Here is a 19897-nt window from a genome sequence, read left to right as displayed (position 1 = left end):
GTGTATGCATCACAATGAATTAACCACGTACGATAAAATAACCATCACATGAAACAATCATGTACATAAAATAACCAATTCAAAGTACATAACCTTAGAGCTCACTAAAAAAATATTTACCAATTTCATTAAAAATGGTGGTCAAATCTTAATCGATTGATCTAGGTAACCTCAATAGCCAATTAAGGGATTGGTCAAGGTGAGTTGGTGGACATGTCTACATCATTTGTTAGAAGTGGATAAATGAAGGGCGATTTAGTGGTCACTATTAGGTGCCATTGGTGGAAAATATCATTTTGAAAATAGTTTCTCTCCAAAGATGGTTGGTGCTTAATTGACCAAACATGTGAACACATCACTCTAGAAAAAGCCATGTTTGTCATGGGTTTCATGTGATAAAGTAAACTGGGGAATTGATATCTACCTAAAAGGACTCTTTTAAATGTATGGGCTTGCACAAGCGATGAGTGACCGAAAAAGCTTTGTGGTTTAAATCATAGGGTTACCAAGAGTAGGAGAGTCATCTAATGAATGTAAGGTCTCAGTGAATGTTTGGACCTTATACTATAGCCTCAAAGGTTTTTGCCAAATAGAACAGGTTGTTGATTGCTTTCGTTTTATGAGGTGTGTGGATAACTTGTGAAGAGGCTACCCAAACAAGATTCCCTTGAAAAAGCTTGAACAATGATTCTTGTTTTGACCTTTTTGCAAGGTCTTTTGAAAAAATAATTCAATTTTGACAATATTAAAAATATTTATAAATGTATAGGTGCCACATCATGAAAACTTGTAATATTTTCATGTTTAAAAACATGATAAAAATGTTTCCATTGATACAAAGAGCAAAATCAAGGTAAAAATTTAAATTTTTTAAAAACATTTAATTGTATTGGGCCTTCTTTAAAAACCTGGTACCAATATTACATGTAGAAGCATTTTAAACCATAGCAGCAAAGTGCCTAAAGCACATTAAAACCTCTGATTTCTGTTTCAATGGATATACCGAGGTATGCTTGGAATAATCATCAATGAATATGACAAAATAGAGGTAGCCCCCAATAGATGGTGTTCTCATAGAACCACATACATCACTGTGTATAAGTTACAATTTTTGGATAGCTCTATCTAAACCATCTTTGGGAAATGATGCCCGCTACATTTTTCCAAGAATATAGCCCTCACACAAACATGTTTGATAGGGGCTTCAAGATGTGGCAGCTCAAACACCATGTCATTTTTATGCAAACGCAGCAAACTGCCAAAGTTCAAGTGACCACAGTGTACATGCCACATCTTAGCATCACCCATTGCCTGTGGCAAAAATTGTACATGTAGCATGCCTTAGTCTTTCATATGCATCTAGCCTATAAAGGCCATGAGACAAAGTACTAGAAGTAACAATTGTCTTGTCGTCTCACTACGATCATGAACAATAAATCTACCATTCTCAAACGGAACTACTAAGCCAGCCTTAGTAATGACACAGATATAACTAGTTCTTCGTGATCCCTGCTGGTACATATAATACATTTGAAAGCGTGATTGTTCTAACATTTATAGTAGTGAGAGAAATTTCACTAACTCCTTTTACAGGATATGAGGATTTGTTTGTACATGTTACAGTGTTTCCCTATGGAGCAGATTGAAGTGATGAGAACATACAATGATGAGAAGTAATGTGCTTACTAGCACAACCCACTGTCAAAATACCAGACATGTACATCTATAAACAACCATGCATGCATCCTTATGCGAAGGATCATAACTGCATTGCACAATGAAAGCCCAACCATCATGTGCATAGTTTGCAGATTCTTTATTTTCTACATAGGATGCTGATGCATCCTCTACTACCATACCCGATTCTTTCTTTTTCTCCTTCTTAAGCCATTTCTTGCACTCATTAATGTAGTGACTAGGTTTCCTGCAATAGTTGCAGTTGCCCTTTTTCTTTGGCTTCACCTTCCTTGTGTGCAAGCTTGCCCGATGACTTTGATTTCGGCTTGTAACTACCCTGAGGAAAGGATTTACCTGTGCATTTTTGTTGATTGGCAGCAAAATCCTAATCTCCTGCACGCATGATGACAGATCTATTTTGCCTAGATTTCTCTTCTTACAAAAGCACAGAAACCAACTCTTCAAACTTCAAGGCATTTGGATTGCCTTTCATCATAAGTTTGATGGTAGAAGAAAAACCTTGATACAAGTCCAACAACGCATTCAAGATAGTAGGCACCAATGAGCTGTCAGGATATATTTCATCAACACTTGCCAACTGCTCCTTAAAATCCTTGATTTTTGTACGGAAACTATCCATGGAGTCTCCCTCATCCATATGCTTTGACTCTAATTGCTTGCTTATATAAGCAACACGTGCTTCATTACGTACCTGGTACAATGACGCAAGTGTATCATTATGTACATGGTACAATGACGCAAGTGCATCCCAAGCATGTTTAGTAGTCTTGCCTGACCGAATGTTAGGAATGATACTCCTCTTAACTGACAAAGTAAGCAATGCATGTGATTGCGCATCTCTTCTATCCCACTTTGTTTGTTGTTGCATAGGAGGTATGCTATGTTGTGGTAATGCACCATGTGAAACTGAGTCCGTGTCTGCAGATGTACCTTCTGCACCATGTTCATCAAAAGAACTAGAATGTTTCTCAATGCCACCCACAACATTCCATAGCCCTTTGGCTACCAATACATGTTCCCGTCAAGCTTATCCTTAGCGGGGATAGCATCCAAAATTATCACTGTCTACCATTTTTGATAATACCCAAGCAAGTAATCACGCAACCTACAAAGTAATCACTGTCTGCCATTTTTGATAATACCCAAGCAAGTAATTACGTAATCTACAAAGTGCTGAGTGCTCTTTGATACAACCAAGGTGGTTGCTAATAAGGTTGTTGACAATGGAGACTTGCAAGGTGTATGAAAGAAATGCAGAGTATAGTGAGTAGATACTTTCTCATGTATCTGCAAGATGTATGAAACAAATACAGAGTATAGTGAGTCGAAATTTTACTCATAAGATGCAGATCGATGTTGCTAAAGTGAAGCCCGTAGATTCTTTCTCGTGTATTTTCACACCCGTCTATAGTAGATCTAACGAAACTACTCCAGAATTTGATGAAGACCAATGCAAATTCGGTCCTCGAAGATGTCTGTAGAAAACCAAAAAACACGCGAATGGCCCCCAAAACGTGCTCGAAACGAAAATCTGACCGAAAAACTACAATACAAAGTACTTCACACTTCATAGTCCTCTTTCTTCTCCCAAAAGGGCTCCTTGATCCGGTTCAAAGGCAGGCGACTCGGGGTGAGGGATAGGAAATAACACAGGGGTGAGGAGCGTATGCTCTAATGCCAAATGTTGGAAATAGGGTTGCAGAAATGCACGCACACACACACACACACACACACACATGCATGCATACACACACACACACATTGTGGAGAAGATCAATGGAGCTCACAAACCCAATAACCTTATTTGAAAAACAGTCCCAAATCCATAGATCCAATGGGGTTGGGCAAAAGGTTAGACCCATGGGATTGAACGGGGCTAGGCTGAGCCTATAAAATTGGTCTTAGTAGCTAAGAAACCAAACGCTAGAAAGTGGGTGGCACGGTGGACCCTCAGATTCGGGTACTTTCCAAACCAAAAACAAAATGTGTGCTCTACAAAGAAGATAAGTATACCCCAAGATGGGTGTATACTAGCATGGGGGAAAAACCTCCTAAAGAGGGAAAAAGTGTCTCGGCTGGTCCTAGTGTGTTCACACACCACTACCAAATATGGCTACAACCTTGAGCTCTTTTGTAGACGTTTATCTCACACACACAACACACACACATGCACGCATGCACACACACACACACACACACACACAATGTAGTGTCAAGCTCTCTCTCTCTCTCTCTCTCTCTCTCTCTCTCTCTCTCTCTCTCTCTCGTATACAATCCATGCATGCTCAACATTGACTATTGGTAAAAGTAATTTGATGTATTCCTTCACCCACAAGAGTGTTTTAAATTTTTTTTGGGAAGTTGTGTTAAAATTAGCTTAGGTGGGAACAAAATGCTTAATGGGAAATGATTCTTGGGTTCTGTAAAATAACACTTTTTAAATGAAATTTGAGTCTTAAAAAGTAATCTTGAAAATGCAAGATTTGGAATTTTTAAATGGGTAATGGCTCTTGGATTTGAGTGCAAAATAACTCTTTTTAAAAGAAAATTTGAGTCTTAAAAAGTAATCTTGAGAATCAATTTGGTTTACTTTAAAAAAAAAAACCTAACTTGAAGGTAGATTGAGCCTTGAGAGTGATTTGCAAGGTCGATTTCATGAGTAAAGTTTCATTTTTTCATGGCTAAATGATTCAGGGATCACATTGGGTGCAAAAAAGTGTTATTATAGATTGAGTGAAACTTGAAATTAATCCTAGGAATCACTTTGGTTTGCGAAACTCATTCTTTACTTGAAATAGTTATATCATGCACCACCAACCACCACCGATCGTTATCCGACATGGTAAGTCAATGGTTCTTTTTCCTCCCAAGATTATTAGGGTAGTAAATTAGAGCTAGAAAGCTTAGATTGTAACATTTTTAGCTTGTTAGAAAGCTTAGAAGCATACATTCCATCCTCACAGTTCAACTTAAAAACTTTAAATTGGCATGCAAACCCAAGTAATGTATGTGGCTCCAAGTAGGCATGAAAAGTTGGAACTTTACACATGAAAGTGGTCATGAAGATTACTCTCAAGGGTTGATCCCCCTTCAAATTAGAAAAATGGCTACTTTTGATGGTTTATAAAAAAATAGTTTCCTTTTTTGTTTCAAAGACATCCTTGTAAATATATTGTTCCTTTTTTGTTTCAAAGAAATTCCTCTTAAATATATTGTTTCATTTTTTATGTGAGACCATCACAAAGAGATAGTAGTCGATTGGAGATCCAAGATAGGTAAGGTTTTAAATAGTACTACATTGAGCTTGCATGGGGAGATGGTGCAAAATGAAGCACATAGTCTTATGTGAACATTGAAAAATTGGTTTCCAATGAAATGGGTGATTATAAATGTAACCTAGTGGGTAAAAGCATGGTAAGGTGGTGTGCTTTTTTGTCCTTTTGTACTTATAAATATCACTATTTATAAATGTTTAAATAGCATCTTTGATTTTTTCAAATAAACAAATAAAATTTACTTTATACATCTTGAGTCTTAAAATCATGTACAAGCACTTCATTTATTTTCTTTCATGTAGATGGGAGTCTTAATATAGCACTTAAAGATTCTACATGTAAAATGATTATGGAAAATCTCCGAGCTTACGACTTGTGTAATGTCAAGAGATAGTTAAACACCGAGGTTGCGACAAATACTAGCAAATATCAACTGAATTTGTAAAAGGCTGCGGACAAATATCAACAATTCGCTAGTGTTCACAAACATGATAATATTTCCCTGCACCCTATAGTGTCTCTTCAACCATTTGAGAAGTGGGGCATTGACTTTGTTGGACAGATTAGTCTTGGAGCTCGAGGAACTCAAGCGCGATTTATCATCATTTTGCCACATACTATTATACTAAATGGGTTGAGGTTCGTGGTGCGACCAAAAAGGCTAATGTAAGGGCACATCTAAATTCCTTTATGAAAATATAATTATTAGATTTGGGTGTCCGCTTGAACTAATAAGTGACATGGAAACCCACTTCATCAATGATGTAATAATGTTCTTCCTAAGTGAGTTCATGGTTGTACTTCACAAATCCTCATCCTACTACCCCCAAGACAATGGTTAGGAAAAAAACACCAATAAGATTAGATGTGCTATCCTGGCCAAGACTGTGGAAGCCTCATGTAATGATTGGGAACATAAGTTACCAGCTACTCTTTGGGCTTATAGAACGTCCTACAAAGTAGCCATTCACACGACACCTTTTTTAACTTGACATACATAACAAATTTTATCATGCCCATAGAGTTCTTAGTACCAAGCTTAAGAATACCTCAAGGAAATGTTAACGGGGAATGAAGTTGAATGCTTAAAAGAAGCCATATTAGATGCCGTCTATGGAATGATAGTTGAAAAGCTGAGGTGCAAGGAATGGTGATGAAAAGCTCAAGGACAAGGATATTGAAGTTGAATCGACATCTCACCAGAGGCCAACACCACATACGCCCCCATTGGCATCCTAGTATTATACCATCGCATCTGGAAGCAACTATGCAGCTTCATGCGCACTAGTAAATGCCATCTCTTCTCGACATGGCCCATGTGGCTTACCCCCAGGATATCTCTAACGAAGAATCCATAGAGGCCCTTAAGTTTTATCAGTCCATGAACCCAGTACTCGAGGTCAAAGGATGAAGAAGAGGACACCACGAACATGGCCAAGGACCAAGATGATGATGATGCATTTGGCAGCAAAAGACATGTTCGAAGAATAAACCCCCAAGCAAAAATAGTAGGTGGTCTCAGTTTACCTTCCCATGGACCTTCACCATCCAAGAGGCCCCTCTTCATCAGTTGCACTTACTTCAAGCACTTCCGTTGAAAGCAAGGAGAAGGAATAAGCCTCGACACCCTTTCCCCTGGTAGACCAACCATCTACATCAGCTTCCCTTCTCCTCACCTTCACTTCACCCACTCCTCCTTGGATATCCCACAGCTAGGTCAAAAACATTCCACAGCGCGTTCTTTCATTAGCAGTGTAGGGGATGGCATATTCTCCAAATAGATGTAAAATCTATTTTTCTCAATAGGAACCTTGAGGAGGAGGTATATGTGGAGTAGCCACGATTCTGAAAGCAAAGTTCCCAGTTTATGAAAGGCACTCTATGGGTTGAAACATGCCCCATGAGCATGGTACCAGAGGATTGATGCTTATTTTATGAGTATTGGTCTCTTTATACAACCCTTCAAATGTAAAGTTGTATGTCTTTTGTGATGAGCATGGAAAGTATATGGTCATTGTTTTGTATGTAGATAACCTTATCTTCATAGGGGATCACCATAAAAGACACAACACATGGTGTATGTCTTTAATGAGTAGGCAAACCATATGGTCATTGTGAGTAGGGAAAGTATTTGTATGTCTTTTGTGAGCAGGAAAAGAATATGGTCATTGTTATGTATATACATGACCTTACCTTCATAGGGGATCACCAGAAAAAGATCTCTAAGACATAACAAATGCTTTTGCAGAGTTTGACATGCTAGATCTTGGGCTCATGCATAATTGTTTGGGTATTGAGGTCTGGCAGAAGCCAAGTAACATTTTTATCTCTCAGCAGAAATATGTAGGTGAGGTACTCAAGGCATTTGGCATGTATATCTATCCTCACATTGCTATAAGGCTAAAATTATAAAGATGGTAGTAAACATGGGTCTTTGAAGGTTGCCAACTCAAAGGTCCAAATAGCTCATGCCACAATTGACTAGTTTGTTGGTCCACAATAGTATCGAGCTTATAAATCTTTCCATTAGTTCTCACTTCACATGCAAAAATTTTGAAGCTCACTTGTCTTTGTAAAATTCAATTTATCATCATGTGATTCGTTTCTTTCACAGTTCTATGATGCGGATTGGGGAAGTAATATTGATGATCAAAAATCCATATCCACATATATATTTTCTCTTGATTCCAGATCTATTTCATGGAAGAGTAAAAAGAAAGCAACTATTGTTTTGAAGCATAGTATAATTGAGGCAAGAAAACATTGTGCGAATTTATGTGGTTGAGGAGATTACTTGATGAAATCATGGATAATCAAGAATATCCAACCCGAATTTTTGGTGAATACTGACATTGTATTCAACTATAAAAGAATTGTGTTTTGTATACAAGGATAAAATGCATTGACATTGTATTCAACTATAAAAGAATTGTGTTTTGTATACAAGGACAAAATGCATTGAAGTCCATTATCATTTTGTTCACAAAGTATGCTTGGTGAAGAATAAAATATCCCCATTGAAAATCATTGTTTTCAAAATAGGGCAAGGAAAGCTTGAGCAAAATCTCCTTAAGACAGTTGTGTAGGGCTTTATGGACATGTCAAGTTACTACCCACTTTCCAAGACCTTGATGAAAAAGTACTTTAGCACAATGATTATGCATGCATCCAATAAGACCGTAAGCTATGATATATAAATTACATCAAAGGAAGGAAATGGATGAAATGCCCCATGAGGTAAGGGCATAGACATGAATGGAAATATTGCTTTGATGCAAGATTAACAACAAACCACATCTTTAAGTAGAAGCATTGACCAATTGACATGGTGACATCTATGTATTCTTCCCTTAAATACACAAGTGGTCTAGTGACATGGTATGACACTCCGAAAAGAAAAGACAACAATTTTGAGGCGGCATGTGCAATTATTATAACACAATCCTTTTGCTTGAAATAATTTGCATGCCTTCAAAACTCATGCTTTGGCACAAAAGTTTTGTGTATTCAAGATAAGCCTTGTAAACTCATGCTTTGACACAAAATTATCAATGGATTCAAAAAATAATAATAATCAAAGATAAGTGTAGACTTGATTGTTTGTGTACATGTGTGTATATGCAAGCATATGCACGTGTGGGGAGAGAGAGTGAGACTATTAATTGCACGAGGGGAGTGGTAATTGCATGAGGGGAGTGGCCTATGAGACCAATATAGTACACCATGTACAACAGCAAGCTATAACATGCCCCATAGCTATCATGACAAAGGCAAAAAATGAATTTAAATGTGAGGTAGGGTAAGAATATGACCATCACATTATGGATGCTATTTTCTATGCCATTAGTAAACTTGCTCTTTGTCCACATGAGAGAGAGAGAGAGAGAGATGCAAAGATTGTCCAAAATATGAGCTATGCACATCTTAAATACACAAATTTTGATATGAGAGTATCTAGAGAGGTGTTTGAGCATAATTGAGAAAGGTGATTCCATGTGACCATCCTTCAAGTTTGGCAATGTATACACACCAGTGAAATTTTGAACAAAAGAGCATGATAAATAGGAGGCAAGATCTTGGCTAATATCTGTCCCTTGCTTTTGCTTATTAACATCTACACCCAAATGATTCTTGTCAGAGTAGAACTAAGATGGATGACCAAATAAAACACTCTTGCCAGAGTAGAAGGAAGATGGATGACCAAGTATAACATGCGTTAGACATGCATCAATTAATAAGTGGTGCCACGGGACAGAACATAAGGCACAACATTGGCAAAAGAAGTTAGTTTGGTCTGGTTGCCAACAAATGCAGCCCCATAGTTTTATATAATAAGAATGGGTTTCAAAAACTTGGAGGGGACAAAAACCACATTCCTGCGAGCTCTTAGACGACCTTATCATCTAAGTTAAACCTAGTAAGCCCTTTGCAACCACACATTACAAAGCCCAAGTATTAATACATACATGCCCACAATGAAGGAAAAAAATTGTTTACTAATAGAAAATGTGTGGAGAAATTGGTAGTTGAGTTTTAAAAACCAGGAATGTGTTTCCATTTTAACCCTATTACTAACTACAAAGGGTGCTTCAAAGTACACTACCCTTCAAAACATTGCCTGGTTCCTAACCAACCGTAAAACTTCCCCCAATGGTGTCCAGCTTTGAGGCAGACTCCTACTTTTACAAGGAGAAGCCATTCTAAATGTACAATCTACACCTCCACAAAATACAAATTTCATGTGTTCATACAATGTAATGGACATTCCTGCTTGGATTGGAGCTTGCTTGCATTGATAGTTAGATCTGTTGTCCTGAAAAAAATTGACCTCAAAACCTCACCACCCTCCACTGTACCTCTGAGCACTTCAATTCACTAAATTAGCATGCATGGACTACCACCTAGGTGTACTGCCTATGCCAAGGCCATTGCAGGTTAAAATCAAGCCCTTAAAACGATCAAGGTACTCCTGAAGCCAAGGCCATAAAAAGAGCATTTACAAGGAGGCTAACTATGCTGATTAAAAAATACAGCTTCAATAAAAAAACTTTCCGATTAAAAAAACTACAGCTTCAATAAAATTAACCCAAAAAAAAAATCTCTAAATATAGGATTTTAGAATTCTTACTGTGGCACTGTATTGATCAAGGGCAAAATCTCCTCTCAAGTCATAATCGAGTCGTTTTGCTGGATCAATTAAGACTGCTCACAAAACCAGGAAAATAAAAAAAGAAAGCAGGTTTAGTACATGCAGCTAAAAAAAAGCCTACATGTATGCATGTTGGTCTTTACAATATCTGAACACTTTCAAGTTAAAGCCAAGCAAGGGATAGCACAAACTCTATAATTTGAACTTCAAGTAGCCTCTACCTCCAAGGTTGCAATCCTAGTAACATGAAAATGAGGATGCACGAGTCAACTTTTGTGGGGCTGACCATATCCTCAACATCAACTCCACTACTTTTAGAGAGCGGACCAAGCTGATCTGAGGCAATCTGCTCCCCTCCAAACATTCCTATGGATCATCGGCTGCTTCAAACAACCTCCCATGGTCTTCACCATTGGCCCTGAGGGGAGGCTCCTCCGTATGCAGATTGCTACCTGAGAACTTACGCAAACCTTTTCAGAAGGGAGGGAAAAAAAGGGGGGAAGGATTTCCTTGGTCTTAGATTGACCTGTGGCCAAGTGCAGTGGGATTCCTAGGGCAAGACTCTTACAGACTACCGTGGTCATCTTTTCTCTCATTACTCAAAGCAGCTCAAGTGCCAACGATTTATGGTATGTCGTCACAAACCTCTAGAAGTAGCCAATGAGGTGATAGCTCAAGTGGTAAAGGTGTTTATCTAGGACCAGGAGGTCCTGGGTTCAAAACCCCACAAGGTGCTTCCTCGGTGGCATCACCTACGGGTGGAGAAGGATCTTGGGCCTAAGGATAGTTGGAGGGAGGGAGGGAGCGAGGGAGGGAGGGCAAGGGGGGGGGGGGGGGGGGAGGATTCCTAGAAGTGGCTTTAGGGTAGCTACACCCCGCACATCATCATCTAGTTCATTTCACCTGTGGCTAATGACCTTGAAGTGGAGGCTACCATGGGCAGACCGACCAAGTCAAGGGCATCGTGGAGCACGGAGCAAGTCTCCGTGGCCAGCGGTCAGCGGGGGTGGTGCATGATAGCATATCGCATGGACCCTGAACACTAGATGTGGTTGCCTCAGCTATAGGGCTTCTGGTGGACCCATGGGGGTGGAGGTGGTCCCATAAGGTGTTGCTCATGATATCAATTTGACATTTCATGTCATCATCCATGGGTATACATACCTCACCTTTCTAAATAGATGCTCTATGGTACACTTCATCCATTCAAGTCCTTCAGCCCTGCTTTCCTTATGAAAAGCATCTTCACATGCACGTACTTTTAATCAACTGGCATCCATCCTTCATGCTTCACCTATCCTTAAGTACATTCCAAACCTCAGAGTTCAGGGCATCATGCCCATGAACCGTCCTTCCATCAGCCCTTATCAACCTGGACTAAGGTCGCTCTTATGGGTCTCCTTTTGCTGCTCCTTTTGCTGGCCTGGATTGACTTTTCATAAATCCTTCCTTCAATCTGTCCTCATCCACGTGGACTCTCACTCAATCCTCTTCTCTTCTCTTTCACCATGTCAACCTATTAATAACCAAGAATTCTAGCTCGTGCAGAGTGGGAAGTGTTCAGACTCTTGAGCCCCTGGGTCTTGAGTTTGAATCCCACTCAGCCGATGGACACCCGGTCCTTCATTCCTCACCTATGGGCAAGCTCTGGCCTCTCCCTGCTCACAGTGGGTTGAGCTTGGAGAGGCACAGCATGGTTGACTAATTAGCAGGATCTCTACCCAGGAAAAAAAACTGGGAATTCTATAAAATTATGGACCAAAAAGTGGGGCTATCTTTGGGACTCTGATTCCCATCCTGCCAAAATCTTGTTGTGACATGATTTTACTAAGCTTAGTAGTTTATTGAAAGTAATGAGCGTTAGCTCTCATGCCTAAGTAAGCTTGGGTGGGAAATTAGAGGGGGGCAGCAGACACTATGAGAGCTGTTGGATGAGCGCTGTCCTGTGTTACCCTTTGCACATGATCCCCATGAACAGCATGTTCTTTGGCTGAGCTGAAGCACCAGCTCACAGACGAGCTGCACAAAATTTTGCCAAACATCTTGCTCCCATGCTCAGACAATAAGTGCATGCAGCAGGGCGGCATCCACTGGGATTTCAGCAGCCGTTCCATCTCAAATCTGCTTTCCCCCCTACTATCCCTTCCACCGCTATTATGTGAGACCAGGGGAGCCTTGTTAAGAAGGCCAAAAACGAAGAGTTCTTAGAATACAGTTTCTGTAGCAAAGCATCGTTATTCATGTCAGTTTAGCCACCCACGAGGTTTCCAAAGGGTCCGAAAACCTGACTACTAGCCAAACATATGTAGTTGTCAAATGGACCAAAAAAGCATAAAATGCAAATTGCAACCTAACCACAGACTTGAAATGAACAAGAAAAGAACATATGAATCCATGTAAAGTATTTGTGACTATAAGCAAGAGAAAGCCTGAGTGAAAAGTGACACCTCTATATGCTTCATTTATCTCCTGAAATCTGGCCTTGGCAAATTCCTCCCCATTATGCTTGTCTGGATGCCACTTCTGCGAAAAAAACAAATCTACAAATCTTCATCAGCATGTGTACAAACAAAGGACAACCACCACCACTGCTCAGATCATCACGCCTTAGAGCTCTATCGTCTCCAGACCACTCTTTTTTCTACTCATGTATTCAGTGGCACAAAGAATGATGCACCACATATTATCTGTCACACTCACCCCCTGAAAATATTTCCTCTTGATAGGCTGGTGTATGTAAAGGCAAACAAAGCAAAAAAAAACACGTAAATACACACATAAAGGTGCATGTGTCTGGTTTTTTGCCCTGTAGCTTTTGAATAATGGTGCTGAATTCAAAGGTGTGCGTGCGTGTGCGCGCGCGCATGTTTGAATCAAACATTAAAATGCAAAGAAAATTTCTTTTGCGTCCAACATTAAAGGGGACAAAACAACACCCAGGAGAGCATGTAGGTTCGTGTACTAAAATATACCACCTTCAAGCTCACTTCTTCACGCATATTCACTTCTCTTGAGGTCAAGGTGAAACAGCCCCTTAACTCTTGAGCAGCTCCTGCAAGACACACACACAAACCACATAGATGTGGTGCCCGTTGCTCACCACTCAACAATAGCACCATTTGCAGCACCGCTCAGCTAGAAGCTAGACCAACCCCACGGCCATACTTGTTACCCAAACCCCGGCAACCCATACCACCAGAGCCCACTATCCAAGGCCTTGCTTGGGTCTTAATCAATACGGAGTCCTCCCGGTAAGAGATGTGCACTTAAGAACCTATGGCTCACTTATTTAGAGCATGAGCTATATATAAAGCAGGAAAGCACACTTGAATAAGCCCTTTCACACTAAATCATGCCATAAGTGTCCATAAGTCACTTAATACCCATAGCGTCCGTATTCAGGGCTGCCCCTAAGTATAAGCCTAGTCGAAAATAATATGCCGGCCATGTTAAGATTTTTAAGAACATAACATACTTCCTCCTTTACACTAGGGTCTCCCCCCCCCCCTTCATCCAATAGAAGCAGTAACTAGAAAAGGAAGTATCTCTTTAGAGACTCCACAGTCTCCGAAGAAACTATTGTCTTCAGTGAACATGCATGTTCTTGAGTGCTCTTTCACGATAGTCCCCAATCAATTATGGCTCATGTGGTAGTCTAATTTTCTAACCAAACTAGCTCATCAACCAAAACAAGATTTTCTCCAAACTCCAAACTGCTCTGTCACACCTTGCTAGTGGCATCTATCATGCTCACGTTTTCCATCGTCTGGGTGATGGGTGCATTTGCTGCGGGGCAGGCAGGATGAATCCTTATCCTTGGTGGCAAATCCCAACTTGTATACTACCTCATCAATTCCCTTGTTAATTGGTAGATCTCATCCCTCTATGGAGATTTGGGGATGCCTCCGTGACCATTGTACCATGTTGATGGGTTGGTATCGTGGGTGAGACCACTTAATATTGACGACTCACTATTATTGGTATATGTATTTGGGGCTAAGTAGTATTGCACGAGTAATCTCCATGTTAAATACTGAGCTAGTGTATTATTGGTGTATGTGTTTGTGCCAATTTTATGTTGTCATGTTGGGATTGATTGCGTGGATTAAACTTAATTGTTGTAACTAACATGGATGACGTTTGTGAGATGGGTGATGAGTAGTGCAATGGCACAAACAGAGGTGTTGCATTTACAATGGTCCCTCTATGGTATCATATGGAGTATTATTTTACTACAGATTGCCCAGAGAAGAAGAAGAACAACGTGGCTTAGCTGCACATGATCAAGGATGACGGAGTCTCTCAAGCAAGAGGGTAATTTCGACCACGACTATTCCGACTATGAAGGTAAGTGTAAATCTCATTCTCTTTTGAAAATAAAAGGAGCCATAAATGGAAAAGAAGCTATTGCTTTACATGATGATGGTAGCATGCATGATTTCATTTCTGAAAGAGTTTTGAGTTTACTTAACCTTGAGTCAACACCCGCACATTACAAAGCCAAGGCAGCTTTCACTAGCACCAAGTATAACCGCCAAGGGAGGTGAAAAACTTAGGTCTAAAGATCAAACGCTCTGTCTTAGCGGCACCTTTGCAAGGAGTAGACATCATTTTAGGCATGCCTTGGAGACACCAATACAATCCCAAGATTGACTATGGCACACACATCATGCGGATAACACCATGTGGATGTCGAAAGATGGTAAAGATTTGTGTCTTAAAAGTCAAATGAGAGAAGAGATTAGTCCTCTGCTTTGTCATAGACAGGCTAATAAGAGGCTATGCAGAAGAAAGAGAAGACTTTTATGGTGTTGGTTATCAAAATTGCTACTACCAAAACTGCACCTACTAGTCCTTCACATCAAGATTTCCTCTCCAAATTCTTGGATTACTTTCTAGAAGAACTACCACCTAGACTGCCAATGTCATGTGCATGACATGTACATGCTAATCCCACAACTAATCCTTGAAGGGAGCAACAGATAAAGACCAGATTTTGAACCAGATTATGGAGCTACAGCAGCATGGAAGATAGTGGAATGGACCAGGTCCTATTGGCCAGTAGAATAGGGACTTATTATGGTGTTGGCTGCAAGAAGGTGATTTTGTGTCCAGGGAACTAGTCGACAGCAGGTCGGCTAGTCCACAGGTCCTTCAAAGGCTTATAAATAGCCATTGGTTGGGCTCACTGTGTGATGAAAAACAGGTAAGAGGGAGAGGAGACACACACATAGGAGCAAACCCTAATGTATTAATCAAACCCTAGCCATAGAGGGAAGCCATGTCCCATCTCACACAATACATAAAGCCATAATCCAAAAGCTACAACACACTACTTGTGTTGTGTCCACACACAGCTAACCCTAGCTGTCCACACACTATGACCAGCTGGACGCGGTCATTTATGTCTCACACATGCTACTACCTAACACCCCAGCACATAGTGCAACTGACACAAGCAGACATCGAGCTTGAATCTCAACAGCCCCTCTCAAGCTCATGATGTACTGCCATAGATGAAGATGTAGATGAACTTGGGCTATCAAAGCTCTCAACACTCCCCCTCAAGCTCATCCCATGTACTCCCAACATAGTACGGAAGTACTCAAACTTTTCCCTTCTAAGTGGCTTTGTAAATATGTCGGCCACCTGCTCTTCAGTCTTCATATACTGTAAATCCACTGTACCATCCAACACTTTCTCTCTAACAAAATGATAGTGGACCTCTATATGTTTGGTCCGCGCATTAAAGACTGGATTCTTGGCCAACTGTATGCTGCTCATGTTGTCACAATGAATGACAACCTTGCCATCAATAGGCTCACCCAAATCAGCCAAGAGACTCTTTAACCATACTCCTTCACATGTAGCTATGACTGCACCCCTGTATTCAGCCTTTGTACTAGATAAAGCAACAGTAGGTTGCTTCTTACTGCTCCAACTCACCACTGCACTTCCAAATGTAAAGGCATAACCACTAGTAGACCTCCTGTCATACGAGCTACCTGTCCAATCTGTGTCTGTGTAGCCATGTACATCCAAGCCTTTACCATGCTCATAAAGAAGACCATAATGTGCAGTGGTCTTTACATAGTGCATAATGCATCTCACTGCATCCAAATGAGGTTTTCTGGGGCTTTGCATAAATTGGCTTATTAGCCCCATAACATAACTGAGATCCGGTCGTGTGATAGTCATGTAAATAAGACTGCCAATCATCTTTCTATACATAGATGGATCATCCAACTCTTCACCAAAATTAGTCCGCAACTTCACATTCTGCTCCAAAGGTGTACTCATTGGCTTACACCCTGTCATCCCATATTTTGCCAACATATCCAATGCATATTGATGTTGCACTGACCATGTCCCTACATGGTCTTTGATCACTTCAATCCCAAGAAAATATCTCAATTCACCCAGGTCTTTCATATCAAACTGCCCACTCAATGCCTTCTTAACATGCATAATATCTGTAGCACGATCTCCTGTGACAATCAAGTCATCCACATAGATGATAAGCAAGACAATCCCATGATCTGTTTTCTTCACATAGAGTGAAGAATCTACTGAAGAAACTTGAAATCCAAGGAAGATAAGATATCGACTTATCTTATCACTCCAAGCACGAGGTGCTTGCTTCAAACCATATAATGCTTTCTTTAACTTGCATACATGAGTGGGATACCTCGGGTGTATATATCCTTCTGGCCGTGCCATATAAACTTCCTCTTGTAAATCACCATTTAGAAATGCATTTTTCACATTCATTTGATGCATTTTCCAACCATTTGCTGTAGCCATAGCAATGACTGCTCTCACTGTTCCTATCTTTGCAACTGGACTAAATGTTTCATCATAGTCCAAGCCTTGGATTTGTGCATAACCCTTAGCTACCAACCGCGCTTTATGGCGCTCAATGGAACCATCTGATTTGCATTTCACCTTATAAACCCATTTACAACCAATGACATTTTTGCCTTGTGATAAGGCAACCAAATCCCAAGTTTCATTATGGACCAATGCGTCCATCTCAACATCCATTGCCTTCTTCCATACATGCTTCCCAATAGCTTCTGTGTAGCATGTAGGTTCCACATGCTTCACTAAAGAGGTCATATATGCGTAATGCATAGCAAAGTCACGATATGTCAACCTGTCAATTGGATACCTGACCCTTTGGGATCTCCGCAATGCATGCGGATCACTCTGAACCCTTGTCACTCTAGCATGTGGAGGGACATATCTATCCTGCCTTGCACCTGGTGTGCGTAAAACTGGTATGCCAAGTTCCTCAACCAAACTTTCTGAACTTGACGACTCATAACCTGTAATGCCAATTCCTTCAACCTTCTTTTTCCCTTTATCCACAGCACTACTCCCAGTGCTTACACTCTCATGTCTCAAGCGTCCTGACCATGGACGTATAGTGCTACTCTCAGACTCTGCTGGCCCGAACATAGAAATAGAACTTGTTTGTGGCAAGTTCACATGCACATCAGCATCAATGGAATCAATGACACCCTCATCCTTTGCCTTGTACCAACTAGCAAGTTCATCAAACACCACATCTCGTGAGATAACCACTTGCCTAGTATGTGGATTGTAACATTTATATGCCTTGCGATCCTGTGCATACTCAACAAAAATGAACTTTTCTGCCTTAGGATCTAGCTTCTTTCTTCTCTCATCTGACACATGCACATAAGCTATGCTACCAAACACTTTGAGGTATTCAATGTCTAGCCTAAAACCTATAAGACGCATCTCTGGCGTACTTCCATGTATGGGAGCTGTGGATATCTTATTAAGTACATACACTGCTGTGGCACACGCTTCTGCCCAATAATAGTCTGGCATGCTCTTTTCATTGAGCATTGCCCTAGCCACATCACCAATGACTCTATTTTTCCTCTCAGCAACACCATTTTGCTGAGGTGTATACCTGTAAGTTAGTTGCCTTCTTATGCCATTCTTTCTTAAGAAGTACTCAAAAGCATGTGAGGTGTATTTACCACCTCCATCTGTCCTCAAACATTTTATCCAAGAGCCATATTGCTTCTCTGCAAAAGCTTTGAAGTTCATAAACTTTCCTAACACTCCACTCTTCTCTTTGAGAAAGTAAATCCAAGTCATTTTGCTGAAATCATCAATAAATGTCACATAATACAAGCTGCCTTTAATGGATGGGTTTTGTGCAGGATCCCATACATCACTATGAATAATCTCAAGTGGCCTGCTACTCATGTTGCCTTCTTTAGGAAATGGCAACCTTGCTTACTTTCCAAACTGGCAAGAATCACATACATGCATATTCCCATCATACTTGAATCTAGGCAGTCCACCAACAATGCATCTTGTCTGCATGTTCTTTTAACCTTTGTATGTTCACATATCCAATCCTTTTATGCCACATTTCAATGTCTTGTACCACATTTCGGCTTTTAGAGAACATAGCCGATTTCAACTCAGGAATCCCAGCATCCAACTTAAATAACCTGCCTTCTTTCTTGCCTTTGGCAATGACTCTACATCCATTTTTAAAATCCTCAACGAAGCAACCATGCTCGTTGAAACGAACCTGTAAGCCTTGTTCAATCATTTGACCAACTGAGGCCAAACTTTTTGTAATAGAAGGCACATATAAGACATCTGCCATAGACTTTGTTTCACCATTGTGTATCACCAATGGTACACTCCCAACATGAGTGATAACATGCTGAGAATCATCACCTGTCTCCACATAGTCTTTCACATCCATTGGCTTCATACGTTTAAACCATTCACCATGACAAGTCATATGGTTTGATGCTCCAGAGTCCATATACCAAGTGTCATCACTGTCACCATGTGTCATCATAGACCCCACGACATGTTTCATGGCAAACAAATGATTTGCACTTCCATCGTGACTGCTTGATGCAAAATTTTCACCATTTGCATAATTTCCACCATGTTGTGCTCTACCCCCTCTCAAATCATTTTGTTTGCGATAACAGTCACGTACCATATGACCTAGCTTTCCACACAGTAATGGCATTCCACATTTTGCATAGATGCTTGTTGGCCTTGCCAACGTCCTCTTCCACGAGGATTACCTCTGCCTCTCTAAGGTGTATATCCACGACCACCTCTAGCACCATATGAAGGCTGAAAATTTTGTTGTGGTGACCTATCTTGCCATCCACGACCATTACCACGACCTCGTGATGCAAATCTCCCCCTGACTCTAAATCCCCTTTGTGAATAGAAAGCCTCATTCCTGCCATGATCATCATGGCTAGTAGATGCATCATGAAAAGAGTCACTGAGTTTGATTTCCTCAACAAGCAAGAGTGAAACCAACTCATCAAAATCTGGTAAACCTGTACTCCGAACAGAGATAGATGTATCAAAAGACTTGTACTCCTTGCCAAGACCACGCAAGGCAATGTCTACCAAATCATCATCAGGCATGGGGCATTGATAGTTGCCAATGCATCTGCATACTTCTTTATCTCTTGTACATAATCATGAATACTCCTTCCTTTCCGCTTCACATTATGAATCTGTTGTCTCAACTGAGACTTACGAGCACTAGTATCTGTATCAAACAGCTTTACCAAAGTATCCCATGCATCCTTGGGATTCTCAGCATCATGTATATGTATGAGTATAGCATCCGAGATACATATAGACAAGTAATGCAAAACTTTGTATGCTCTTTCTAACCATTGTTTATGAGCTACAACTTGTTGTTGTGTAGGTTGTCGAGGTAGATCCGGCTTTGGCTCTG

At 40.4% G+C, this 19897-nt stretch overlaps 1 protein-coding gene across 1 annotated transcript in view; it reads right to left on the bottom strand.

The window, feature by feature from the left end:
- Nucleotides 1-9449: 9449 nt before the first annotated feature.
- The window catches only part of LOC147603757 (uncharacterized), a 29418-nt gene continuing 18970 nt past the window's right edge, over nt 9450-19897 (bottom strand). The window contains exons 3-5 of the mRNA XM_086796202.1: nt 12570-12645; nt 10102-10175; nt 9450-9942 (exon numbers count right to left, since the gene is read on the bottom strand). Of these exons, the coding sequence (XP_086652328.1) occupies nt 9868-9942; nt 10102-10175; nt 12570-12645 (225 nt within the window). The 3' untranslated portion in view covers nt 9450-9867. The remainder of the gene's footprint in view (nt 9943-10101; nt 10176-12569; nt 12646-19897) is intronic.

The sequence above is a fragment of the Cibotium barometz genome, chromosome 63 (genome assembly GCF_041138505.1).
Source record: "Cibotium barometz isolate CiBa-2024 chromosome 63, ASM4113850v1, whole genome shotgun sequence".
Taxonomy (NCBI): domain Eukaryota; kingdom Viridiplantae; phylum Streptophyta; class Polypodiopsida; order Cyatheales; family Cibotiaceae; genus Cibotium; species Cibotium barometz.
This window is presented reverse-complemented; position numbering and strand designations above follow the sequence as displayed.